We start from the raw sequence: 21,649 nt of genomic DNA on the forward strand, positions 1-21,649 counted from the left end.
CTATTTTCAGTACCCTTAACTGTCAGAAAAATGGCTTAGAGTGCTCTTCTGCTCTCTGCAGTTCCAGGACTCTTCGTTATAAATGCACCTAATCAACCTTCAGTGTCCTTAAAAGTTACAGCTTGTTGGCATAAAAGTAGATACAGAAATGAGAAGCTGATGTGAATTTTTACTTCTCTGTACACTCACCTCTAAGTAAAGACTATTTACACAGCAGTGTTTTATGTCACCCAGCTTTAGTTACTATTTCATATAGCTGGAAGATTAGATATTGCAACTGTGCAGGGCTGTAATTCTTATGTTACTTTATTTTTCAGATGGATCTACTAACATAGCTTAATACAAACTCACTGATGACATCCATGTGTCTCTTCACAAGCATAAGGAGTTTTATGAGGACTAAAGATTTTGATATTGCCCTGTACAAAAAGTTTCAGTTATAAGGTCTGGATAAAGTTCAAGGATAGCAGATGTCAGTTTACTTAGCCTTTGTGGGTAAAGAAACAGTTCGAACATCGAAAACCAATCAGAAAAACCACGGTCCAAAAATAATGTTTTTGAGAAAATTGAGCATTTAACAAAGCAAACTGGAACTCTGCTTTGGCACAGTGGAACGCAGCTGTATAGTCGGCAATGAAAAAGAACAGTTTTAAATGTATATAAGAATACAAGCAATGCAAAATTAGTGGCAAATTCGTGATCAGCTTTTCACTGTGTTTTACATTAAAGATATTTTTCCTTACAGTATTGGCTTCAATTACAGAAACTTTACATCCCATGGCTTCTTGGAAAAACTGTGGCATTGCTCATTGTTTATGACAGGGCAAATGGGGAAAACAAATGAGCACTGGACTTGTGTGTTTGATTAAACACTTCTTTGAAGTATACTTTTGTGTGGCTTCGGCTTTCCTCTTTGGCTTTCACTTGTCCTCTTCTGATTGTGTTGTCTGGTTTTCCTTTGTTCATAATATTAATTTTAGCTTCCTGTTGTTACTGATTGATTGAACTGCTTCACTTACCATTCAGTTGTCTTTATGCTATTATTTATAAAACATTAATTTAGTAACAAGTGGTGCAGATATGGTTAGTTGGCTAGGGTTATAAAATAAGACTCAGTATACAGACTATAATCTACTGCAGACATAATTGTCTAGGATTCACTGAGGAGTACAATAAATGCCTTATCTATAAAGGAACAGGAATAGCTGTTGCTTGGCATCACGTGTTTCGTACAGGATTACTGAGTTCAAGTGGGCTTCTGATTTTTTGTGGGAAAAAAAAAGCTCAGTGATTATAATGTTGCATCAGTTTCTTCTTCAGAATTTTGTCTCCCAGCGCCATTAAAACTTTCACTGGCATCACAGCCCGGTGGAGTCAGCTGGTGATTTTGACTATCAATGTGATAGGGTTCACCGTACAGAGCATCAAAAAGCATTTTTCCTTTATTAGCTTGATTTTTAAAAATTAGATTATGCTTGTGTGGAGTGTGTCATTGTATTTTGCTGTTTATTTGTCTTTGTTCAAGTTACTAACTGAAGCTATATTTTAAATGAAAATTAAAAGTAGAATAGGAAGAACTCCTTTAGTCTGTGCCCATTCAGTTTTCTCTGAATGGAAGGATAGCCTGGTCGGGAGTCCCAAAAGGCTTTGTGGCTGCTCTGAGCATAGGAACGATCTTGCACGGTCTGCTGTACTGCAGCCTTTAATTCCTCTAGCTGGTTGCGGAGGCACTTACGGGAGAGGTCATGAAGCTGCACTATGCACCTTTCTGTTGATGGCTCAAAGAAAATAAAGATCTTTATCTGTGCTCTGGTCTTTTTGTAGGTGTAGTTTTGTAATCACTTAAAAGTAAATCTGACTTTTCGGTAGGACGATAGATATGGGTTGGTCTTCTTTCTCCACCCTTTCCATTTACTCTACAATGTGCAGCAAAGGGGACTGCAAAGTCTGTTTATCTTTTGGGATTGGGTTGCCTTAGTGGGCCAGAAGGAGACTATCCCACATACCTGCCGAGGCTGGCAGGCCTGAACGGATCAGGGCTCTGGGTTTGTTGCTTACAACATGGAACCATTGAGTTTCATGGTAAATCTTTGTGTCATGATTACACCCTGAAGATGTGCTGCACGTGGTCAGGAAAATGTGTATGAGTCTAGGCCAATCATAATTTTCAGTAAAGCCATTTGGATCACCTTTTATTTTTTAAAAAACCCTCTCCTTGTTAAGACGCTATGTGGGTTTGTCATAACAGTTTTCAGCCAGAACAGGAAAATGTTGAAATATCCACAGGTCAATAAAAAATACCTGGCAGGAACTTGGTAATCTCGGTTTGACCTTCTGCATGTTTGCATATATGTAAAAAAAAATACTTGTAGAACGGAGGCTAGAGCAGTGGATTTGGTCTAAAACTGGTATCCTCAATGTTATAAAACCCTGGAGGGTTCTGCACAGAAATGGATTAAACAAAAAGACCTGCTTTAACACTGCCTGACTTCATCATCATGTACCTTTGCTTTCAGTACAACTTTTGTGAATAAAGTGGCTGAATACAACAACCAAGAGCCCTTGATGTAAATGTCCTTTTACATGGCTGCAGCAGAGTAAAAAAGCTGCAGGGCAGCTGAAAACCATGTCTCGAAGTAGGCACGTGGTGGTGAGCACTGCGATTGGGCTCAGTTTTAAGTTGTCTTGTCAGTCTTCTAACTAGTGTCAGGGGATCTAATGGGCCAAATACTGCAAGGACTGTGCTAAAGAGAAAAATGTATTTTGAAGTAAGAGACTGAAGAAACTGGTGTTTATTCATAATTGTTAAAGCTTCCCCCAGATTGAAAGTTTGACATGATATCTGACACAACATTGTGGTTTTGCTTCCAGTTTCATGTCCAAGAAGAGCCTTGATTTCACTGACTTGTGGTGGCAGATCATGGCAGTAGCCAGACAGGGTAAGAACGTCCCTGCAGAATGTTGTTGTAATAGCAGGTACAGGTATACATTAGGCCAGGAAGATGAAATGATGGGAGCATCTCACATTGTCTGTTGGAGACTGTAGAAAATCCATAGTGAAAAAGGTGAGTCAAATCAAAGACTGGCCTGGAAACATCCAGTATAATGCGGTATACATCTTTTGAAAAGCACATGTGCTCCATCTGATGCTAAAGGAGTCATTGAGGGCCTTGAGAAGGGAGAATTAATCTGTATCTGAACTAATCAGCATAGCCTTCCCTTACAGTCAGCAGAGAGAAAGGGGCATATTTACTAAGTGCTGTTTTAGAGGCCTGCTTTTGTCTGATACAAATCAAAGCCTAAAAGCACCCATTTCTTTGTCAGCTGTACAGAAGTTTAGACAGCTACCTCAGACAGAGACATATGTTTGGATGAATCCTACTCTGGAAATCCTTCCAGACTTCAGTAGACTGTCGATCAGCTTTGGCTGAACTGTTGTTGATCCATTTCTGTATTTGAGCATATTCATTTAATGGCTCTTTTCCACAGTTATATATATAGTTGCTTTATAAGTAACAATTAAAATTTTAAAAATATTTTTGTCTGGTGGTATTTAGAAATTTGGCATTACGACGTTACGTGCAAGGCTTTTGATTTTTGCAGCTGTGAAGCTGTAATGATAAGCTCATCAAGATCACAATCAGCGGAGACCCATCAAACTTCCCACACATGCACTTTTGTTGTACAAAAACACACTGTACGTTGGAAATCTCTGTAAAAGGGCAAGACTAGTGCAGCAGTTTGACCTCTTTGAAATGACAGGCTTCCAAACACTGTTGCAAAGGTGTTTCTTTGTGTCCAGATGGATTTTCTGTGTTTTGTTTATTCTTATTCCTAAAACACACCTTTTCAGTGTGGTGTATATACATAATGTATGCTTCTGTTTAGTACTGTATAACATAGGCCATAAACAATTTTTGCCTTCACAGAAAAGAGGATGTGTGATAATCAGTTAGCAGCCTGTTCCTTGGAGATCCACTGTGTGAGTCTTTGAGGGACATGAACTAAACTAGAGGCTTCTTAGTAGTTCACAAAACCGCAAAATGTAATGTGCCTTTTCCCGGGCCAGATTTCCAGTAGACTGATGAAAATCTGTTTAGACAGGTACTTGCGTGTGGTAACGGTCCTTAGGCACTGAAATACGTACTTCTGCGAATAATGACCTGGGTCTCAGCCATGGGCGTAATAAAAGTACACAGCTGAAGAGATAAATATGCAGTTCTAGTATCCCTTGTCAAATATTTGTCCATGAAACTGGAGCCCAGCATGAGATGAGGTAGTCTCAGATACTTTGTGTAACTTTTTTAAATTTTATCTGTGTGCTTTTTGTATAAGTTGTTGAATAAAAGCCTGAGTCTACATAAATAAGCAGAGCCTGGATACACAGCAGTCGTTGGTGTTTTGGCAGCCCAGTTGAGTTACTGGGTAAGGCTGGACTCCCAGGGCCCTTAGCTAGCTGTGCAGCGAAGCCTGGTCCCTATCATGCTCTCACCCTTTCTTTTGGGAGCAGTTCTGAGTGTACCAGGGCTGCTTACCAGCTTCCCCATCAGCAAAGTCATAGCTCTCATGGGGATCGCTCCACTAGGTACATGCATGCCTGCACTCTCTCTCCTCAGCCCAGGTAGATGGCTAGGTATTTAAAAGGAATTAAGCTGCTGCATAAAAGGGGCACAAGTTGCATTTCAAGATGTTTAATATTACGGTTATGATAGTTTGCAAAGCCAAAACTATTTTCTCCCTGTCTTCTCTCAGTTTACTTCTCTGTTGGCACAGGCGCAAACCACTGTCGACCTTGTCCTGTAAGTCCGGTGTCCTTTTTGGTACCCCCTTTTCTCTCTGCCCTCCGTGTCTTACTCCTCTCTCCATGTTGTTGCTAAGTCTTGCCATGTTTTCTCTGTAGAATTTCCCTTTTGCCATCTTCTCTCTACTTGATTCAGGTCCATCACCCTCTTTCCTTCAGTGCCTTCACTGATGCTCCAAGCTGTGAACAGTAGCATTAAAACTAATTTGTATTTGCCTTGATTCCATAATGACCTCATATTAGTCTGTTTCCCTGTTAATACTCTGCCTGTAAAATGCCACAGAGATAACGAACCTCATTACAACACATTTTTTCCTAACATAATAGCAGTAGTATTCCAGTTTGTGAAGTACAAGCTGGTTGAACCCTTAGCTGATGCTTAATTTAATTAATGGGAGGACGCAAAATGCGCTAGCAGGCTAGTATTCCTCTCGGAGAGAAAATTATAATTACCAAACCCTACAAGTAATTTTTAAACAGTGGACTGGTATTTTTCCTAAACTGACTAATCCAACACTTCAGTAACGTGATTATTTCTTATTATGTCCTTTTGTCCACCCCACTTCATAGTTCAAGATGAAATCTGATATTTTTCTTTTAATATGCATATTAAAAATGATTCTTTTTTTAAAATCACCATGCAAATGCACCACAGCTTTGTTACAGTATTTTCTACTTACTGTGCTGTGGTGCTATTTACACTGCTATGGTGAGCAGTGTTTTATTTGGATCACTTGAGAAACGGTGAGGAAATGGTTGCAAATATGTTTTGCTTAAGCAGTTTATCTTCCTAGTGCAGCTGGAGTTTTTATTTCACACTCAAATGCACTAGTAAAACATTAGGCACATTTTTTTCTAGTCTGTGAAGCAGCCGAATACAGCAATAAGGGAACTGGAGCCCTTTAGTAAGTTTTTCTGTTTCTTGAATAGTATCCTGAACAGGTAGACCTTTTTGTCTGCCTTCCTTCTTATCTGAGCCTAATATCATACTAGGTGAGCATCTCATAGTCTTCCCAGTGCCCTTATACTCCAGCAACCCCATGAAAAAGGAAGATGGCCACACTTGTATTTTACAGTTGGAAAGCTGGGGGACAAAGGCATATGGGGGCTATCCATACCCTTTAATGGAAGTGCATGAACGATGGGTTGCCATCACATTAGGGCTGTTACATTAGGGCTTCCCCATGAGGGCTGGCACGCTGCAGTAGCTGCCAGGCAGCTCTGGGAGCAGGCTGCAGTGGTGGGAGGCGGTGGCAGCCCTGGGAGGGTCTCCAGCGGGACCCACCCAAGGCACTCACGGAGAGTTTGCAGGTGATTCAGACCAGAGCACACAGAGCACATTACTGACCTGGGAGCAGGACTTGAGCTGTAGTGGAGAGTAAAATATGAAAGCCTTCTGTATAAAGTGATTTTTAATTTTTTTTAAATGTGGTGATGTATACTGTCCGCTACCATTGCGTGTAGTCTTCACAACCCTGTTAGTGGTGACATAGCATCATCCTAAGGAAACAAGAATACTTATCCTTCTAGGAGTAACAACAATTTCTTCTAGGCACTGTATCCAGACCTACTTGATTCCCATTTGATTCACCTTCCTTGGTGAATGAGCAGCAAGTGTTCTTCTTTTGCCTGTTCACCAGCAGAAATAATCAGTAGTGGACCTTACAGCTCTTCTGACATGTAAAGGCCAAAGGCAGACCTGTGAACCCTGCCAAGTAGGATGTTGATGAAAACGTTCCTGCTCTTTTTTATTGTAGCTTAGAGCAATATAGCCGAGTTCTTTGTCCTTTAATGGTGTGACTCATTTTGAGACTGTTTCTGTTGAAGTTCACAAATGTATTTGAGTATTTGTAGAGTGCTGCTGTATGAGTAAGGCTGGCCAACTGTTTGTATTTTTTTGTGACCAGATGGTTTTGCTTTTGTTCTGCTTTTTTTAACCCCTTGTTTCCATAGTTTTTTTATGAGCTCTTTCTACTCATCACTTCACATAAACTAATGCAGTTTTCACCAGAATTAACATAAAAATCAGAGTTACCCTGGCTAACAATTTGAGTCCAGAGTTGAAAGTTAGATCAAGAATTGGCATCTCCCTGTAATTCATGTATATCTGCACTTTGAATAGGAAAATGGTTCTCCTCATGCATCTTCACAGTCATTGTGTTGTATGTATTTGTCCTAGTCAGGAACTGAGTCTGTAAGGACACTATAGTCATCACGTAAAGTGCACCAGTCTTCAAGACCAAGATGTCTCAATCTGAGCTAAAGGAGAATCTGGTTGTAGGACACCTGATATCACGTATTACTGGACACATTTCAGATTATTTGTCTATCCATTACTGCAATATGAGATAATTTCACATTTTTTTCTGTGTTAATTCTCACAGTATTCCCACGAGATAGCAAAAAGCAACCATCTCTCTTTTTCAGGTTGGGGAGGAAGTAGAAATAATGCCTAATTTACCAGAGCTGCAAAATCTTGATAACTGGATTGCTCCCAACACCTTAGAGTATTTTTTTAAGTGCTTGGTTGTTTCCAGTGTCTAAGTTCTTTTGAAAAATATTTAATTTCAGTAGAAGTTCTTTTAAAATTTCTATGGCATGTATCTGCGAACAGGTCTCTTGTAATGCCATTAAAAATCTGGCCAAAATACTACTCTATTTAAGTGTTTTTAAAAATTTTACAGTAAACCTGAATTCATCTCACTTAACTGCAGAAGTCCCCATCTCAGCAAGTTATCTTAGGCTTTATTCATAGTCAGCAGAGAGAAATGTGCACTTTTAGGATGTGACTTCATCTGATCTCTTCTAATCATGAAGCGCCTGCTTCTCTCTACTGACTGCAAAGTAAGGCTAGACAATTAGTTCAAAACATTGTCTCCTGTACTATAAATACTTGAATTTATTTAGCTGAATCTAACCCTAAGTGATTCATTGAAGATACATAGGAAGCCTGGTAGCACAAGAGATTGAACCCAAATCTCCCAAATACTCACACCTCCAACACACAGACTTCACCAATCTATCCAGCAGTTTCTATTCGCTGCCTTTTCTTTCTGTGATTCCTCTCTTCACATGTAGTTTGTTTGATTTCAGCTGAACCTCAACTGTAGAGACATGCATTAGGGAGAAGAAAGAAAAAAATGTAGGATAAAAAGTTAGAGCTGGAGAGAAGTGTTAACGAGAGTGTAGTGGGTGTTCTCTTTGGAAAAAGATCTGCTGAATTTAACAGGGACTGATAGTGTTGCACTCCACAGAAACTGCTGTGATGTTTTTACTTTCCACTAAGTTTTAACCTGCTTGGTGGAGTACTATATGCAAGATAACACTTTCTATTCACATTTGTGAAAGGTCTGGGAAAGAAATCCCAACCTCTCTAAAAAGTCTCATGTGTTATTTAACTCTGTATGAACTTCTGAGAAGGTAGATGACCTTATGCTTGAAAGCCAAATACAGACCTGGCACAACATCCAGTGAATTCACTGTGAGTTCCACATGCTTCTCTAAGGCCTCAATAAGTCCAGTTCATTGTTGCTAAAGCAAATGTTAATTTGACAGTAGAGGACAAAACAACCAGACCCATTTACGGTATTATTGCTCAGTTTACATCTATCCAGACCACAAGAGAAGCCAGAACTTGGATTACAAACCATTTAAAATGGAAGACTTCTTTTTCAAATTTTACTGCAGCTGCTGGAGAGTGGCTTGGGAAGAGGCTAATGAAAAAGCTCCTATACATTTTTTTTAATGTGGATGCTTGTCCTCAAAGAACTGAACACGGGCCAGCAATTCATTTCCTGCACTAGGCAGCATTTGAATAGCCTATTATGTCTTGACAAAAATTACTCTCCTATGGGTTGAGCCAGATTAGAACCTGTGAAACAGAGGTGGAAACCTGGCCTCGTCTTTATCAGACATATCCTGTCTATTCCCATATCAGAGTTTTAGACATGCTTTCTTAATGAACCGTATTATTTTGGACTGTTGTGTTGCCTGTGATACTTGGAAGTTAAATGGTTGTGATTTGGGTTTATATTGGGTGGTAACCTGCCAAATGGCAAGACTGGTAACAAAATAAAGTGTGTATCTTGAGTATATGCTATAGATGAATAACGATTCTCTCAAACAACAATAAATTCTCTTTAGAGTTACCATTATTTCTTATTTCCTCTTGCCACATTTTAATTCATTTCTTCATTGGCCTCAGGCCCCAAAGCATGCAAGCCCAACAGATCTGAAGACTGGAGAACTTGCACATCAAAACTGCACATATTTTTATTGGAAAATGAAGCTTACCTTTACGGCCATACCTGCATGGCAGTCTTGATCCTGTGCAACTGGGGAGATGGCCAGGCAAGGAATAAAAATAAGAATCCTGTCTTACTGATTTTGCAAAACAGTAAGCTTACATTAGCACCATAACTTTTTCCCATGTGATACAGTTGCATAAAATTGTCCATTGCTAAAAGTAGCTGATTCTGGAATGACTCCCTCTCCAGATGTTTCAGACCATTTCAGGAAGTCTTGGTGAGGAAAGTTTTTGCATGTGGTTGAAATATATTGGGCACGATTAAGGTGGTCTCTGGATTTGAGGATGACCTTAGCTCTGCTCCTTCAGAAACCTGTTGGGAAGGAGCCAGACAAGACTCCAAAAGCGATTAAACCTCTCAGTTTTCTAGGAGGTATTCTTTCCATAATGTTTGCTGAGAGGCTGTGGAACAGGTAAGGTAAGAGGCTGTACAGCTGAAGAGAAAAGAGCTACTGTCCAGGAAGGCCTGCCCTTTTGCATGACTTTTTGTACCCCATTCCGAAGTCTATACCCCTACGCTTCCCGATCCTACTCAGACACATGACAATGAGTCGCAGAGTATTGTTGCAGTTGGAAGGGTTTTCTGTGGTTGCTCTCTGGCAGCCACTGAGCATTAGTGCTTCTCTTTCTCCAAGGCCTGCATGAGGAAATCACATCTTGGAAGTGAGCTGAGATCAGTGCTACGGGGAGTAGCTGCCTCCGGGAAGCACCAAAACAGATGCGTCTGTGCCATCCACAGTCACAGGGCAAGAACAGAGGCTCTCTTCTCCTATGTCCCAAAGGAAAGGAGATCAAAACGGCCTTTCCATTCAAATACCGGGTTACTTGTGTGTCCAAAACTTCTGCCAACTTGGGGGGCTTGGGAGGTAGCCTTTAAGTGAATAATGCAATATGGAATCAGGCCCTGAATAAGTCTGTCTTGTATTAGCACAGAGAAGCACTCTCCATTCCTCTTTCATCATGTATTCCAGCCCATTGCCCTCCCTCCCCTAGTCTGTGCTGCTCGACCATGTCCTTTTTCCAAGCCACCAAGAACATCCATCTCACTTCTGTCACAGGATGATGCTTTTTGTGCAAACATAAATATTTAGATAAGTTTACAAAAGATTAAGCTTCATCAGGTCAAGCATTCCTGCTAACTCAGTGTCGGGACAAGTCAGTAGGGAGCAAAGGCCTGGGCTGCTGTGCACAGCTGTTGCAAGACCAAACTGTGGAACGTTAATTTTTGACTCCACCAACTTTGCTGATCAAAACCATTTTGGAAGTTGGCTCGAGGTTTTTTTCAGAGTGAAATCTTCTCTGTCAAAACAGCTTCTTCAGTGTGCAGGCTTCATCTGTATTGTGAATCTCTTGCCTCAGTTTTATTATTGTTATGTTAATTCCTAATGCAGATATGCTGCACTTGCTGTACCAGTGAAAAAAATCCATGTTAGAGGAGTCCCTAAGATGCAACTCAGAGCAAAAATAATTGGGAGATCTGCCCACAGTGCTTGTGCTCTGATAGTTTGGGTTTCACTCTGATCATCAGTATCTGAGAAAAATTATGCCACATTCCACATTAGTTTTATACAGGAAGACTTCAAAAGACGTACATAAACGATAAGGGGAAATCCTAAGTAAGAAAGAATATTAAAAGGGAACCATAAAGCTGTTGAGGTTTTTTTTTCCTAATAAGGTAAAGTAAACGATCAGAAGCCATTCCAGAATTCATGCAGCTAAATAAGTAATAAGAATATAGAAATACATGCAAGACAAATGGATGCATGTGTGCAAACACATCAGCGTATATTTCCTTTAAAGGGCTGTGTCCATCTTCAGTCTCAAGTACTGACAGTTTGGCTTTTTGCTCCACTGGGTAGTAGATTTGTCATAACAGCTAAAATACTATCTACCTCTTGGACAGCTCACAAGTAACACCACTGTAGTGACTATCAGTGAAAAAAGAGCTGTCAGGCATGCTTTTCTTCAGTGCTGCTTTGCTGCCCCTTTCTAGTGAGGAGACCACAGGAAATCCACAGGAAATCCTACCTTCCTAGAAAAATATCCTGCTTCCTCCTAAGGACCTGTGGAGCAGGCAGCTCGACATGATTGTGGGCATTTCTGAGCTAGGCAAGTCAAAAGAGAATAGTCTTTCATAGGAAGTGGCTCAAGCCTCATTGTTTGAGACACTGAGAACCGCAGTGGACAAAAACCAGCTGGCCTGATCAAGTGTCGATGATACTTTGGGCAGGAGTGTTGGACTGGATGACCCCCAGAAGCCCCTTCTAACCAACTTTTTAATATTTCTATGAAGTCACATAATCTAACAGGTTTTTTCCATCTCTAAAATCTGTGCTTCTCTGATAAACACTGCTAGGCCTTGTATTTGGTCCTGTTCTTTTTACATAATCTTTTTCTGAGATTTTAATTAAATATGCATGTAATTAAAGTGTTGTTTTTATCGCAAGTTATGAATTAATTGTGCTATTCCCTGGGAATGCTGTTCTCTTGGAATTTTTTAAGCATTCTTCCAGCAAGCTGAATTACCATCACCGTAATACTTCCAATATATTCCTGTAGCTGAACACATTTCATGAACCTAAAGAGGTTATATTAAATTTAAAAATACAATGAGAAATATGCTTAAGGTTGTAGGCCTGTGACTTTGATGACTAATATGAATGGATAAATTGAAACTCACTCGTCATTGAAACTTGCAAATGCAGCTGAAATGACTCCATGGTTCAGGCTGAAATACAGTCTAACTGAATTAAAAAGGGTTTTGCTGTTCCCTTAAGGTGGTCGATCTCATCCACAGTTTTTGAGATTGAAGTGTCAGCTCAAAGGAGAAGTAAATCTGGGGAAGATATCTGCTGTACGTAAAATTGGAGTTAGTTTCTTTTTTGCAGAGCTTTGTCTTCTGAATATATTACAAAATTTGGATCCACCTCCAGCTTCACCTGGTTCCAGTGGATGGTCCTTGCTGTGCCGTGCTTCTGTGCAAAACAGAGATGGGCAAAATCGTGAAACAGTGGCAGGTGCCCTCAAGCTGCACTGGCTTGAGAAAACCTCATGCAGTTTTTTCACCACATGATAGTTGTCAGGGGGGCATCCACACACAGAGACTGGCCTGCGGAAGCCGATCCTCCCAAACCCTGCCTGTGCTCAATGGAGAGCAGACTGCCAAGCATACAGGCTCTGGCGTAGAGAGTAAGGGGTGATTCAGGGCAGGAGCCTGACCCCATGGGGAGTCACTTTTAGCCTTAGTGAGTAACTGCTGAACAAGACGGGTGGTGAGCCCTGCAGTTTGGATACTTCACCTAAGCTGTAACGTGGCAGGGCAGGATAAGCTCAAAATAATGTTCCTACCGGTGTGCAAGTCTCTCAGCTGCTGGCAGTTTACATAAAGATGCGTGTCCCTCAGCATGAAAGCTCATCACTTCAGAACTTGGTGGAGCCTTTGATAACAGCATGTAGGTTATTCCTGGTTTCCTTAGGAAAGGAAACCGAATCGAATGTATCAAATGTATCGAATCAAGTGTATCGAATTTGTATCAGTTTGCTATTGTTTTTGTCCCATAGAAAAAAATGAAAAAATTAATGTTTTTAATATCTGAAAGATACTTTGTCTCCCACAGCAATTAAAGCCAGAAAAACAAGGGAGAGATCCTGGCAGTATGTACTTAGAAAATCAAATCTCTCTGTGAAAACTGGTCATTGGTTTTAAGCATTTCCTTTCAGGCAAACCTTAAACTAGAGGAATTAGGATCAGAAAAATGAGTTGCTGTCAGATGATGATTATTTTCCATGGTTCTGGTAGCATGCACAAAGTAGAGGAAGATTTCCAAACCAAGAAGAGGATATAGTCCCTGTTCCAAAGCACGTGAGCGTAAAGAGGCAGGGTAGGGAAGAGGAGGGATGGAGCTACAGTATGGAGCAATCCGGGTAATGCTAGCCATGCATCAGATGAATTACAGCTGGTAGAAAGTGATAGCAATTTTTCTGGAGGAGAAAGGAGTCAAGTTTATTCTTGTTTAGTAAATGAATGTGGTTTGGCCAAATGTTTCTGTGAATGAATTTTCATTTTAGGATGTTATTTCTGTTTTCCTCACATTAATTTTTAAGAATGGGAAACAAATATTATACTCCCAGGTTTTATCAAGATAATTTTTTGGGGAAAAAGGACAAGTGCAGCAAAATTCCATTTAAAAATAATGTTTACGAGATTCCAATTATTTCTGTTTGGTGCAAAAATACTCAAATCTATTCCTAAGTAAGCAATTCCCTTAGTCCTGGGAGATGAAACAAAAAGGTTTTGTACTCAAAATCCGCATTTTAATTGTACAGAAGTTAGAACAAGTAGTTTGAATAGAAAAAAAAGCTCAAATTTAAGTGTACAAAAACCTACAGAAATAAAAAGGTGTGTAAATATTATCTTCCCTCACCGCCATGTCCTTGAAGAGCAGGTCCTTTCTTCCAGGTTTCTTTTCAGCCCAATGACTTTCTGGGTTGCTGCAAACTCCACATAGTCCCTCTGGGTCTCACATGACCCAGTCGCTCTCTTTTTAGAGGAACATGCCTTAATAACATAAAACAAACAACTAAAGCAAATGCCATATGTCGCAGCTTGCAAGATAAAAGTCCTAGTTCAGCTGCTGTCTTTGAAGAATGTGCAGTGGAAATATTTTAACAAAAGAACCTGGAAAATGAAAAGTGTTTAAAGCTAATTCCTGCAAGCAAAGAAGTGTATGTCATTCTTCCTTCCACCACCACCCCATTTTCACATCTAAATCATTAATGTGTTTTGTATTTAGAAGGTTACTGGAAGTAACTTTTCATTCTTCAAGTTAAATAGGGAGGCCCACTTTTAGCAATGCTTTTTCTTTGTTACCTACTCATAAGAAGAATTGCTGCTTAAGATTAAGGGAGCTTTTTAAGATGGATTTAAATGATGCTTTGAGGGAGAATGAGCAAGTATGTGGAAGGAAGTGTGCTGGAGCCTCTGTAGTACAGATCTGAGTATGTGCCACTCTGCTAGCAAGGTCTGTGATGGGCACACCAAGCTCTGCAGTGTATTTCTGTGTTTCAGCTTGCATATTCTATCTTTACCTAGTCATATCTTGAGGCTCAATAAACAGAAGCAGCAGCCTGGATGTCCTGACATTACCCTCCCCAGCCATAACGGGCACGTGGAATATTTGGACAAGCATTTGTTTCTATTTTCAAAATTTCATACATGATTGTAGCATGACAGAAGATGAGACATTAATAAACAATATGGTTCCTTAGGATAACAGCTCTGATTTGGGGATTTTGTGTTTTGTTGTTTCCTTTGCAGGAAGAAGGTATCGTGAAGGAAATAGACATCAGTCATCATGTGAAGGAAGGTTTTGAAAAAGCAGATCCTTCTCAGTTTGAGCTGCTGAAAGTATTAGGACAAGGTTCATATGGAAAGGTAATTTTTAATGCCATCTAATCACCTAGAGCAACACTGAAAATGTCACGTCCTTTCTCTGAGTTCATTTACACTGGTAACATTGTCCATATATAAATTATATTGTAAAGGCAGATAAGCAAGCCCAAACCCCTTCTATCTTCATTTTAATAACACTTTTGTCTTTTAGCTGGATTCCTGTGCATAAAACAGTTTAGGAAACAGTGCTTATGGCTCTGAACCTGGACTAACAAGCACAGGTGAACATTAGTGAGCATCACTGTTTATAAAATTTGACACACCCCCCCTTTCTGCTGCTTCTTTGGAGGTCGTAAACAGGAACATTCAAAGGCTTAAAGAAGTTAGCTGCCCAATTCCCACTGAGGGCAAATGGGATCTCAAGCACATTTCAAAGTCACAGACTGTCTTTAGCTCACACGCAGAGGCCCATACGTTTTGCTGAGAGGATCATGGAGTCAAACCCCAGTGCTGAAGAGAGCAATCGCTGTAGTGAGACCATGGGGGGAAAAAAACCCTACCTGTATGGTCACAAGCTAATTTGTGGAGAAACAACATTTTTATCTTAAGTCCAAGGCTTTTCTTAATCCCGAAGACAATTCTTCTTCAGCAGGATGTGTCAGTTGGAAATGGGAATAGGAAGGAAAGATGGAGAGAAAGAGGGAGGAGTCAATTCAGTCTTAAATTCTCTCCATGGTTTAAATAAATAAGGTTTTGAAACCTGTGAAATAGTGGGCCTAATTTAAACCAGGCATGAAAGTCCTTATCATTGTAAGTATATTATTTTGTGGAGTTTTAAAAAAATATTTCCCAGCCTTCAATTCAATGGTGGATCATTCTGGCTAATGTGAAGAACTGACATACCTACAAGTTGCTGAGGTACCCAGCATAAAGCTGAGCACCCTTATGATGAATCAGGGCCTTTAGTTTTTTTCCTGAAAGAAGCTATATTGGGAGCATTTATCAACTTCCTGACTGTTCCAGAATTATATTGATAAGCAAGTCTGTTAGAAGTTCCCTGAGATGAGAGATATCAGGAAACTTAGCATTCACTACCAAGTTTTGATCTAGATAATTTCTTGAGAGCACAGTAATGATATTTGACCTTTAAATATTAATGAAATGTGAAAAGTCAAACAACTCAAAATTAGATTTGCTGTATGACTCAATACAAGAAGGAGAAGAAAATCTCTTGCAAAAGTAACAGAGGCAGAATGGCCAGTTTTCAGATTCAGGCAGTAAAGAGTTTAGAAATGGTTCACTGGCTATCTTAGATTGTACTGATGTATTTCATTATTAACTGTCTGAGTTGGCCTTCTAGCTTTACTTGTAAAATGCCTAGTCTCTGCCACCACTTCCCAAAAGGAGATCTGATTTCTAGGACGTGCTCCACCCAGTTTACTGGGGGATCAGAGTGTGAGTGTGGACATCATACCTGTTTGGAGCTGTGTGTGATTACAAATCACTTTCTGTATCTTATGTGAAACAGGTCAGTAAACTCCCCAGAGCAGCAAAGACACAGGGGAGGGAAGTCTGCTCTGTGTTTCTTATGCAGTCCCCAATCACCTACATTTTCATCACCTTGGTATTTGAGCTAATGGTTCAAATCCATAAGTCTCAGGGGATGCAGACTGGTTGGTTTTCAATTTGCTCACCTGAGGCCTAAATAATTTCTTGCAGGATTAGAGAAGATGCCTTTGGTGTCAGAAGGAGTGCTCTCAACACTCTTGAAAGTCACAGCACTTGCTTAGCTTTCTAGGTTGGGATTTGGGTGATAACACCCATTGCTCCAGCTAAGGGAGTTTTTCTGGTTCAGGTATTAACAACTTGAGGTGTTTGTATGCATATCAAACTAGAGAATTGAAAGGCATGCTCAGCCACATTCCTGTGCTATTCTGGCAAACTAGCTAATACAACCAGTCAAGTAAGCATTCCAGGACCACTTGGTGGTTTCAAGGACAATGCAACTTTACCTTTAAGAATAATCAGGACGACATCATTTTGCAATACAATGAATTTTCATTTGTTCTGTTTCCTTTTTGGTTTGATGGTTATTTTGATGTCCTCTGAAACAGCACACAGTGTTCTTGACTCATCTGTTTTGGAGGGAATGCAGACAAATGCCCTATCCCATGCTGCAGGGAACAGCTGTCTAGTGACTAGTAACGTAAATTGGTAATTTTGCTTATTATGGCAATATGGGTATTACAAGCTTTGCAAGATTACATGGCAGATAAGATATTTCTAGAACTGCAGCCTAAAATTTCTGTAGATGCAGCATGCTGTGCTGTTCTATGTGCAGTACAGCTTAAAATCATTATCTTAAGGGCTTGGGGGTTTGTTTTTTTGGATAAAGATTCCATAACCATTTTTACAGAATAATAATACAGCTGAAAATCTAGTGTTTGGGCAAGCTTGCTTTTGACTTTCTTCTCCCTTTCAATGTAATGCAAAAATTAAATCTTTTACTTGGGCTGGCTAGAAAAATATCCCAACAGTTCTCCATCTAGCCAAACTTGTAAATTAATTGACTTCCTGTTAATGCTGGAGCAGCTGAGCTTAATTTATCACGGATGTTAATGAAAAACACTTCAGAAAGTCTTATGTGTTCCTGTTGCATCCAGATTTCATCATTTATTCCTACAGTTGTGAGTACGAGAGGTATTCGTATGTTCATCGAACTAGGAAACAGGAGATGGGAACAAGCAACATGTGTCGAAGCTCAGCTAGTTAAGGCAGCTCAGCTGAGGAACTGTGCATATCTCATACGCACAGGAAACATCTTGAGGAGGAAAGTCTCACCAAAAACATATCAGATTGCATTGCAGAAGTGTTGTAGCTGTGATGCTGTACAGATGTAAGAGCCCTGGTTAAGGTGCTCAGAGAGCATTTAGTCTTTTTTTTTTTTCAGCTTCTCTAACTTGTCAAAAGTTGTTCTTTCTCCCTGCAAACCTTTCCTCAAAGGGTGTTTCAGAAAACCACAATCTGTTTACAGACACAATTTTTTGCAGGAGGAAGAGTCTTTCAACTTGCAAATAATGTGGTAGAAACAGACTTCCTCCATTCATTTTTTGTCTTTTTATATTTTGGGTGGAGGCAGTTAAGAAAGCTGCATGGTTCCTGAACAGGCAAGGAATAAAATTATTGCCACAGATTTTTGTAATCCTACTAGACATTCATTAGTTATGTAATTTCAGCTAGCCTTTGATAATTTATATTGTTATAAGTATATGCTGTGTATGTGGCCTTCTATTTCTTTTTGCATTTGGCTTTGCTGTCTGCTTCTGTCCAGTAACAAAAGTGCTGAAATAAAAGAGAGACACTGTTGTCTGGTATTTCTGACCTCAGCAGACACAGTGAGTCCCAGGAATCAGCTAAAAGATTTCTTTATTTTATTTTCAGTTATTAAAACAGTGAAAGTCTTATAAAGACCAAACTAAATTACTGATTCCTTTGTTCACTACCCCTCCAGTGCTCAGATGCACTCAGGGGTAGATAAGAAATAGTGACATGGAGTAAAACAAAAATGATCAGAATTTTAGCTACAATTTTATTTTGTTTCAATGACAAATTTACACCATCGAAAGTTACATAGGTAACTATAGCAGGGAAAACTGTCTTTATTATAACAACCTATTTCTTAATCAAAATAGTCCTACTTTTTTTAAGTATGCACAACCAGATTTTCATCTGTATGAACTTTTTGCTTCAGTTACTTCTTAGGTTAGTCAGCGTTCATGACTTACAGCGTTAATGAAACCAAATAGTTTTTTCTGCTTAATTTAATTGTTGGCAATAATTTTAAGACACTGCACATTGCTAAGCAGAAACGAGACATAACTTTTTTTCATGTAAAGCTGGTCAGAATATGAAGAGATGTGCACACACTGATTATGACTATTCACCCATCTTTAATTGAACGTGTAAGTTAATCAATACTGTTGAACCTATTTTCTCTGTGAGGGAGTAAAGGCTTAAAAATGAACCTTTCCAGAGCTAGCTCAACCGATTGCAGGTGAAATAGATACGAAGTACTTTCAGCTAATAGTTTTCATTAGAATTCCTGAATATATTTCTCTATCAAATGCAGCAAGGCTTGTAACTGGAAGTTCAGTATTCATCTACACAAGGCGTGTGCTTTTTACAGGTATTTCTAGTGAGGAAGATCAAAGGATCTGATGCGGGTCAGCTTTATGCCATGAAGGTACTTAAGAAGGCAACTCTGAAAGGTAAGGATTGGGACAATGGTGCAGTCTCTGTTTCTGTGCTAATTTGTTATTTACTTGTCTTGTCATTTTTTGCATTGCTGCTGTCTTACGGTATATAAGAGTACGCAAATATGTGTCTGCCACCCTCCAAAATTCTGCCTCGCTGTAATGAACGTTCTAAAAAAGCGTACACAAAAAATGCTACCTATATACAGTGTGGGAGCAGGAAAACAGGGCTTTGGAGTTTTCTAGCTGCATGCTTTCTTCACTTTCTTGGTGTTATTTATAGGACTTCTATTGGGTATATATTAATTTGTATCGCAGTGGCAGTATCTGTCTGCTGAAATAAACTGAATTAAGTATTTTTAAGTAAGGATATTGCTGAAGTAATACATGACTCCTACTGGGCAGAAAGGCCTTCCAGCTGGTGCTTCTCACTATATACCTGAAAATTTATGGGAGCCTTTTTTCAAGTGCAACGAGTCGTTCTGAGGTTGTTGAGATCATGCTGTTTCCCAGCTCAGGACCAGTCAGCACATGGTCTCCAGTAGGCTGGGGTCAAATGGCTGATGTTTAAGCTGGTCAGCCTTTTCTGGGGCCATTGGCTGCTACATCCTCACTCAGACCAAAAAGAAATTTCTAGTAAAGCACAGGACTGAAAAGCCAACAGAGTAAGTTCGGTCTCAGCTGAAATCTTTACTGTTTGTTCCTCCACAGAGTTAGGAACATCTAGTCATTGTCTTGTTTCCCTGACCTAGCTCTGTACTCTGTTTTTTCCCCTCAAAAGCCTGACGCTTTATGCAGATAAGGTGAAGAGCGTTCATTTTGCCTGGAACAGTTCTTTCGCTGTTTCTTGGACAATGTGGGTTTGCACAATGCAGTATAGTGCCTAAATTTCTATCCTAATGTGAAGAGAGATCATTTTGAGATAGTTCTGGTGACTTAAAAATCCAAACTGCTTTAGCATGCTTCAATTTGGGGAACCAGAAGAAGAATGAAGCTACTGGTAGTTGCAAGGTAGTGTTATGGCAGGTGGTGGCAGGCAGACACAGCACCTCTTCTGAGTACTAGTCAAAATGGGGAAGGCGCAAACCAGGTATTTACACAGCCCTTTCCCCTAAGAAAGCCTTTTCAAAGAAACGTTGGTTTGAAGCGATGCTGGCGTGCTGATCTTTTTGTTTGGAATGTAGATGGGAAAGTTTGTTCTGGCAGGACAGCATGGTGTAAATAATCACTTAAATAGTACTGGGCGTAACACATAAAAAGTAAAAGGTCAGGCCTGTGTACACAACGCATATAATAGAGTGATTCTCGACTTCTCAACCAAGAGCAGGACCGTGAAGTGCCCAAACTGAGCTGACCCCAACTCTCAGAGCCTTTCCCACTGGGGGAAGCTGTCTCCTGCTGGGCACAACATCTGAGGAAGGACTGTGTGACCCCTCTGATGCCAACACGTACCAGAGACTTATTTCTGTTTCTTTTGACAACCCAGAACTTTTCACCCAAGGTGAAATTTGGGTATTCCCTATTTTTCTGTATAACTCTGAGGTGTGCTGAGCAGAAAGAGCTTTGGAGAGGGGGACAGTTTCTTCTGCATGCCCAAACATGATTGTTACTTACTATTTGATATTTGATAGCTAAATCTGTAATGTTAGATTCCACTGGGAGAAAAAAAATCTGTATTGTGGCAGTATTATAGGAAATCTCAGAATTTAGATGGTGATTTTAATCACCATCTCTATTCTATCAAGAACCAGCACCTTTGTGTTTACTGTTCCTCGGTTCATTATACCACAGAACCACTGCTTCTCTCCTGTCTTGGCCATTGCAGCAGGCTATTTATTGTTTTCTCAAGCATGGGTCACAAGATCCAAAAGTTGAGGCTGCTTTGTGATTTTCCTGGATTGCATTTCTCTCCCATTCAGACTACTTACCCCTCTGACTGGTAGCTCTGGATTTCCCATTAATCTCAACGTAAGTAGCACATAGCTAGGAACTAATTTGTCCACATTAGTTTCTACAAATAAGTTAAACTTGACAGCTATTTACCTCGAAGTACAAAAATGAAGGCAAAACCCCCTTGGCACAGGGCAAGTGAGAAGAGACACAATGAGGATTTCTGTCAGCGAGCTTCCATGTAACTTTTGGCACAGAGATAATATTTCTGACAGCTTAATTTCATCCTCTAAGTGAGAGTGCTGAATTGTTGCTGCCTACCTACGCTCAAAAAGGCTGGAAGTCACTCCAATGTGAAGTATTTATAACCACGTCAAGTAATGGGATCGAAGCCATAAGTACTTGTTAGCACTGCGTTCCGTATTTACTGACAAAAGGCATGCTACGAGACAAATTTCTGAATGATTTTGCTTCCTAACCTGTACTGCACAGTACAGCATGGAGCAGGAAAGTCAAAGCTCTTGGTGCTAGTGCCATTGACATGACCACACAGTCCTAAATATCATAGTAGTTATTTTCTCTAGCAAAACAAATTTGCAAAACACATAAAATGGAGAAATAAGAAAGAAAAGAAAAGAGGAGGGGGTAGCAAAACTGTTTTTTCTTTTCTGGATTAGTCTGAAGAATTAAAACCCGGATAAATAAGAAGGTGAGGAAGTTAAATGCCTTCAGGGATGGTGACCTAAAACTAGCTTTGTACCTTGCTCTAAAGAACAAGCATAGTGGATCCTGCCGAAGGGTTTCCTATCCTAGGAGCCTGACTCTGGCCGTGGCTGGCTCGTAATGTTTAGGAAGAAGCAGAAGTACAAAACGGTGCTTTCTCCGGTGAGTCTGCTGCCTCCTGCATGTTTCCTGGGTAGTTGTCCCTTGCTAGCATGATCCCAACTTCACCAACAGCAAAGGGCAATATGAGAAGGGTACAGCAATCAGCAGCAGCAGTCTTCAAG

At 40.0% G+C, this 21,649-nt stretch overlaps 1 protein-coding gene across 2 annotated transcripts in view; it reads left to right on the forward strand.

Moving 5' to 3' along the window:
• RPS6KA2 (ribosomal protein S6 kinase A2) overlaps positions 1-21,649 on the forward strand; it is a 312,524-nt gene that overhangs the window by 193,846 nt on the left and 97,029 nt on the right. For both annotated transcript variants that reach the window (XM_059835897.1, XM_059835896.1), the window contains 2 exons: positions 14,425-14,541; positions 18,686-18,767. In XM_059835897.1, coding sequence (XP_059691880.1) covers positions 14,425-14,541; positions 18,686-18,767 — 199 coding nt within the window. The remainder of the gene's footprint in view (positions 1-14,424; positions 14,542-18,685; positions 18,768-21,649) is intronic.

This window comes from Gavia stellata, chromosome 2 (genome assembly GCF_030936135.1).
Source record: "Gavia stellata isolate bGavSte3 chromosome 2, bGavSte3.hap2, whole genome shotgun sequence".
Lineage (NCBI taxonomy): Eukaryota > Metazoa > Chordata > Aves > Gaviiformes > Gaviidae > Gavia > Gavia stellata.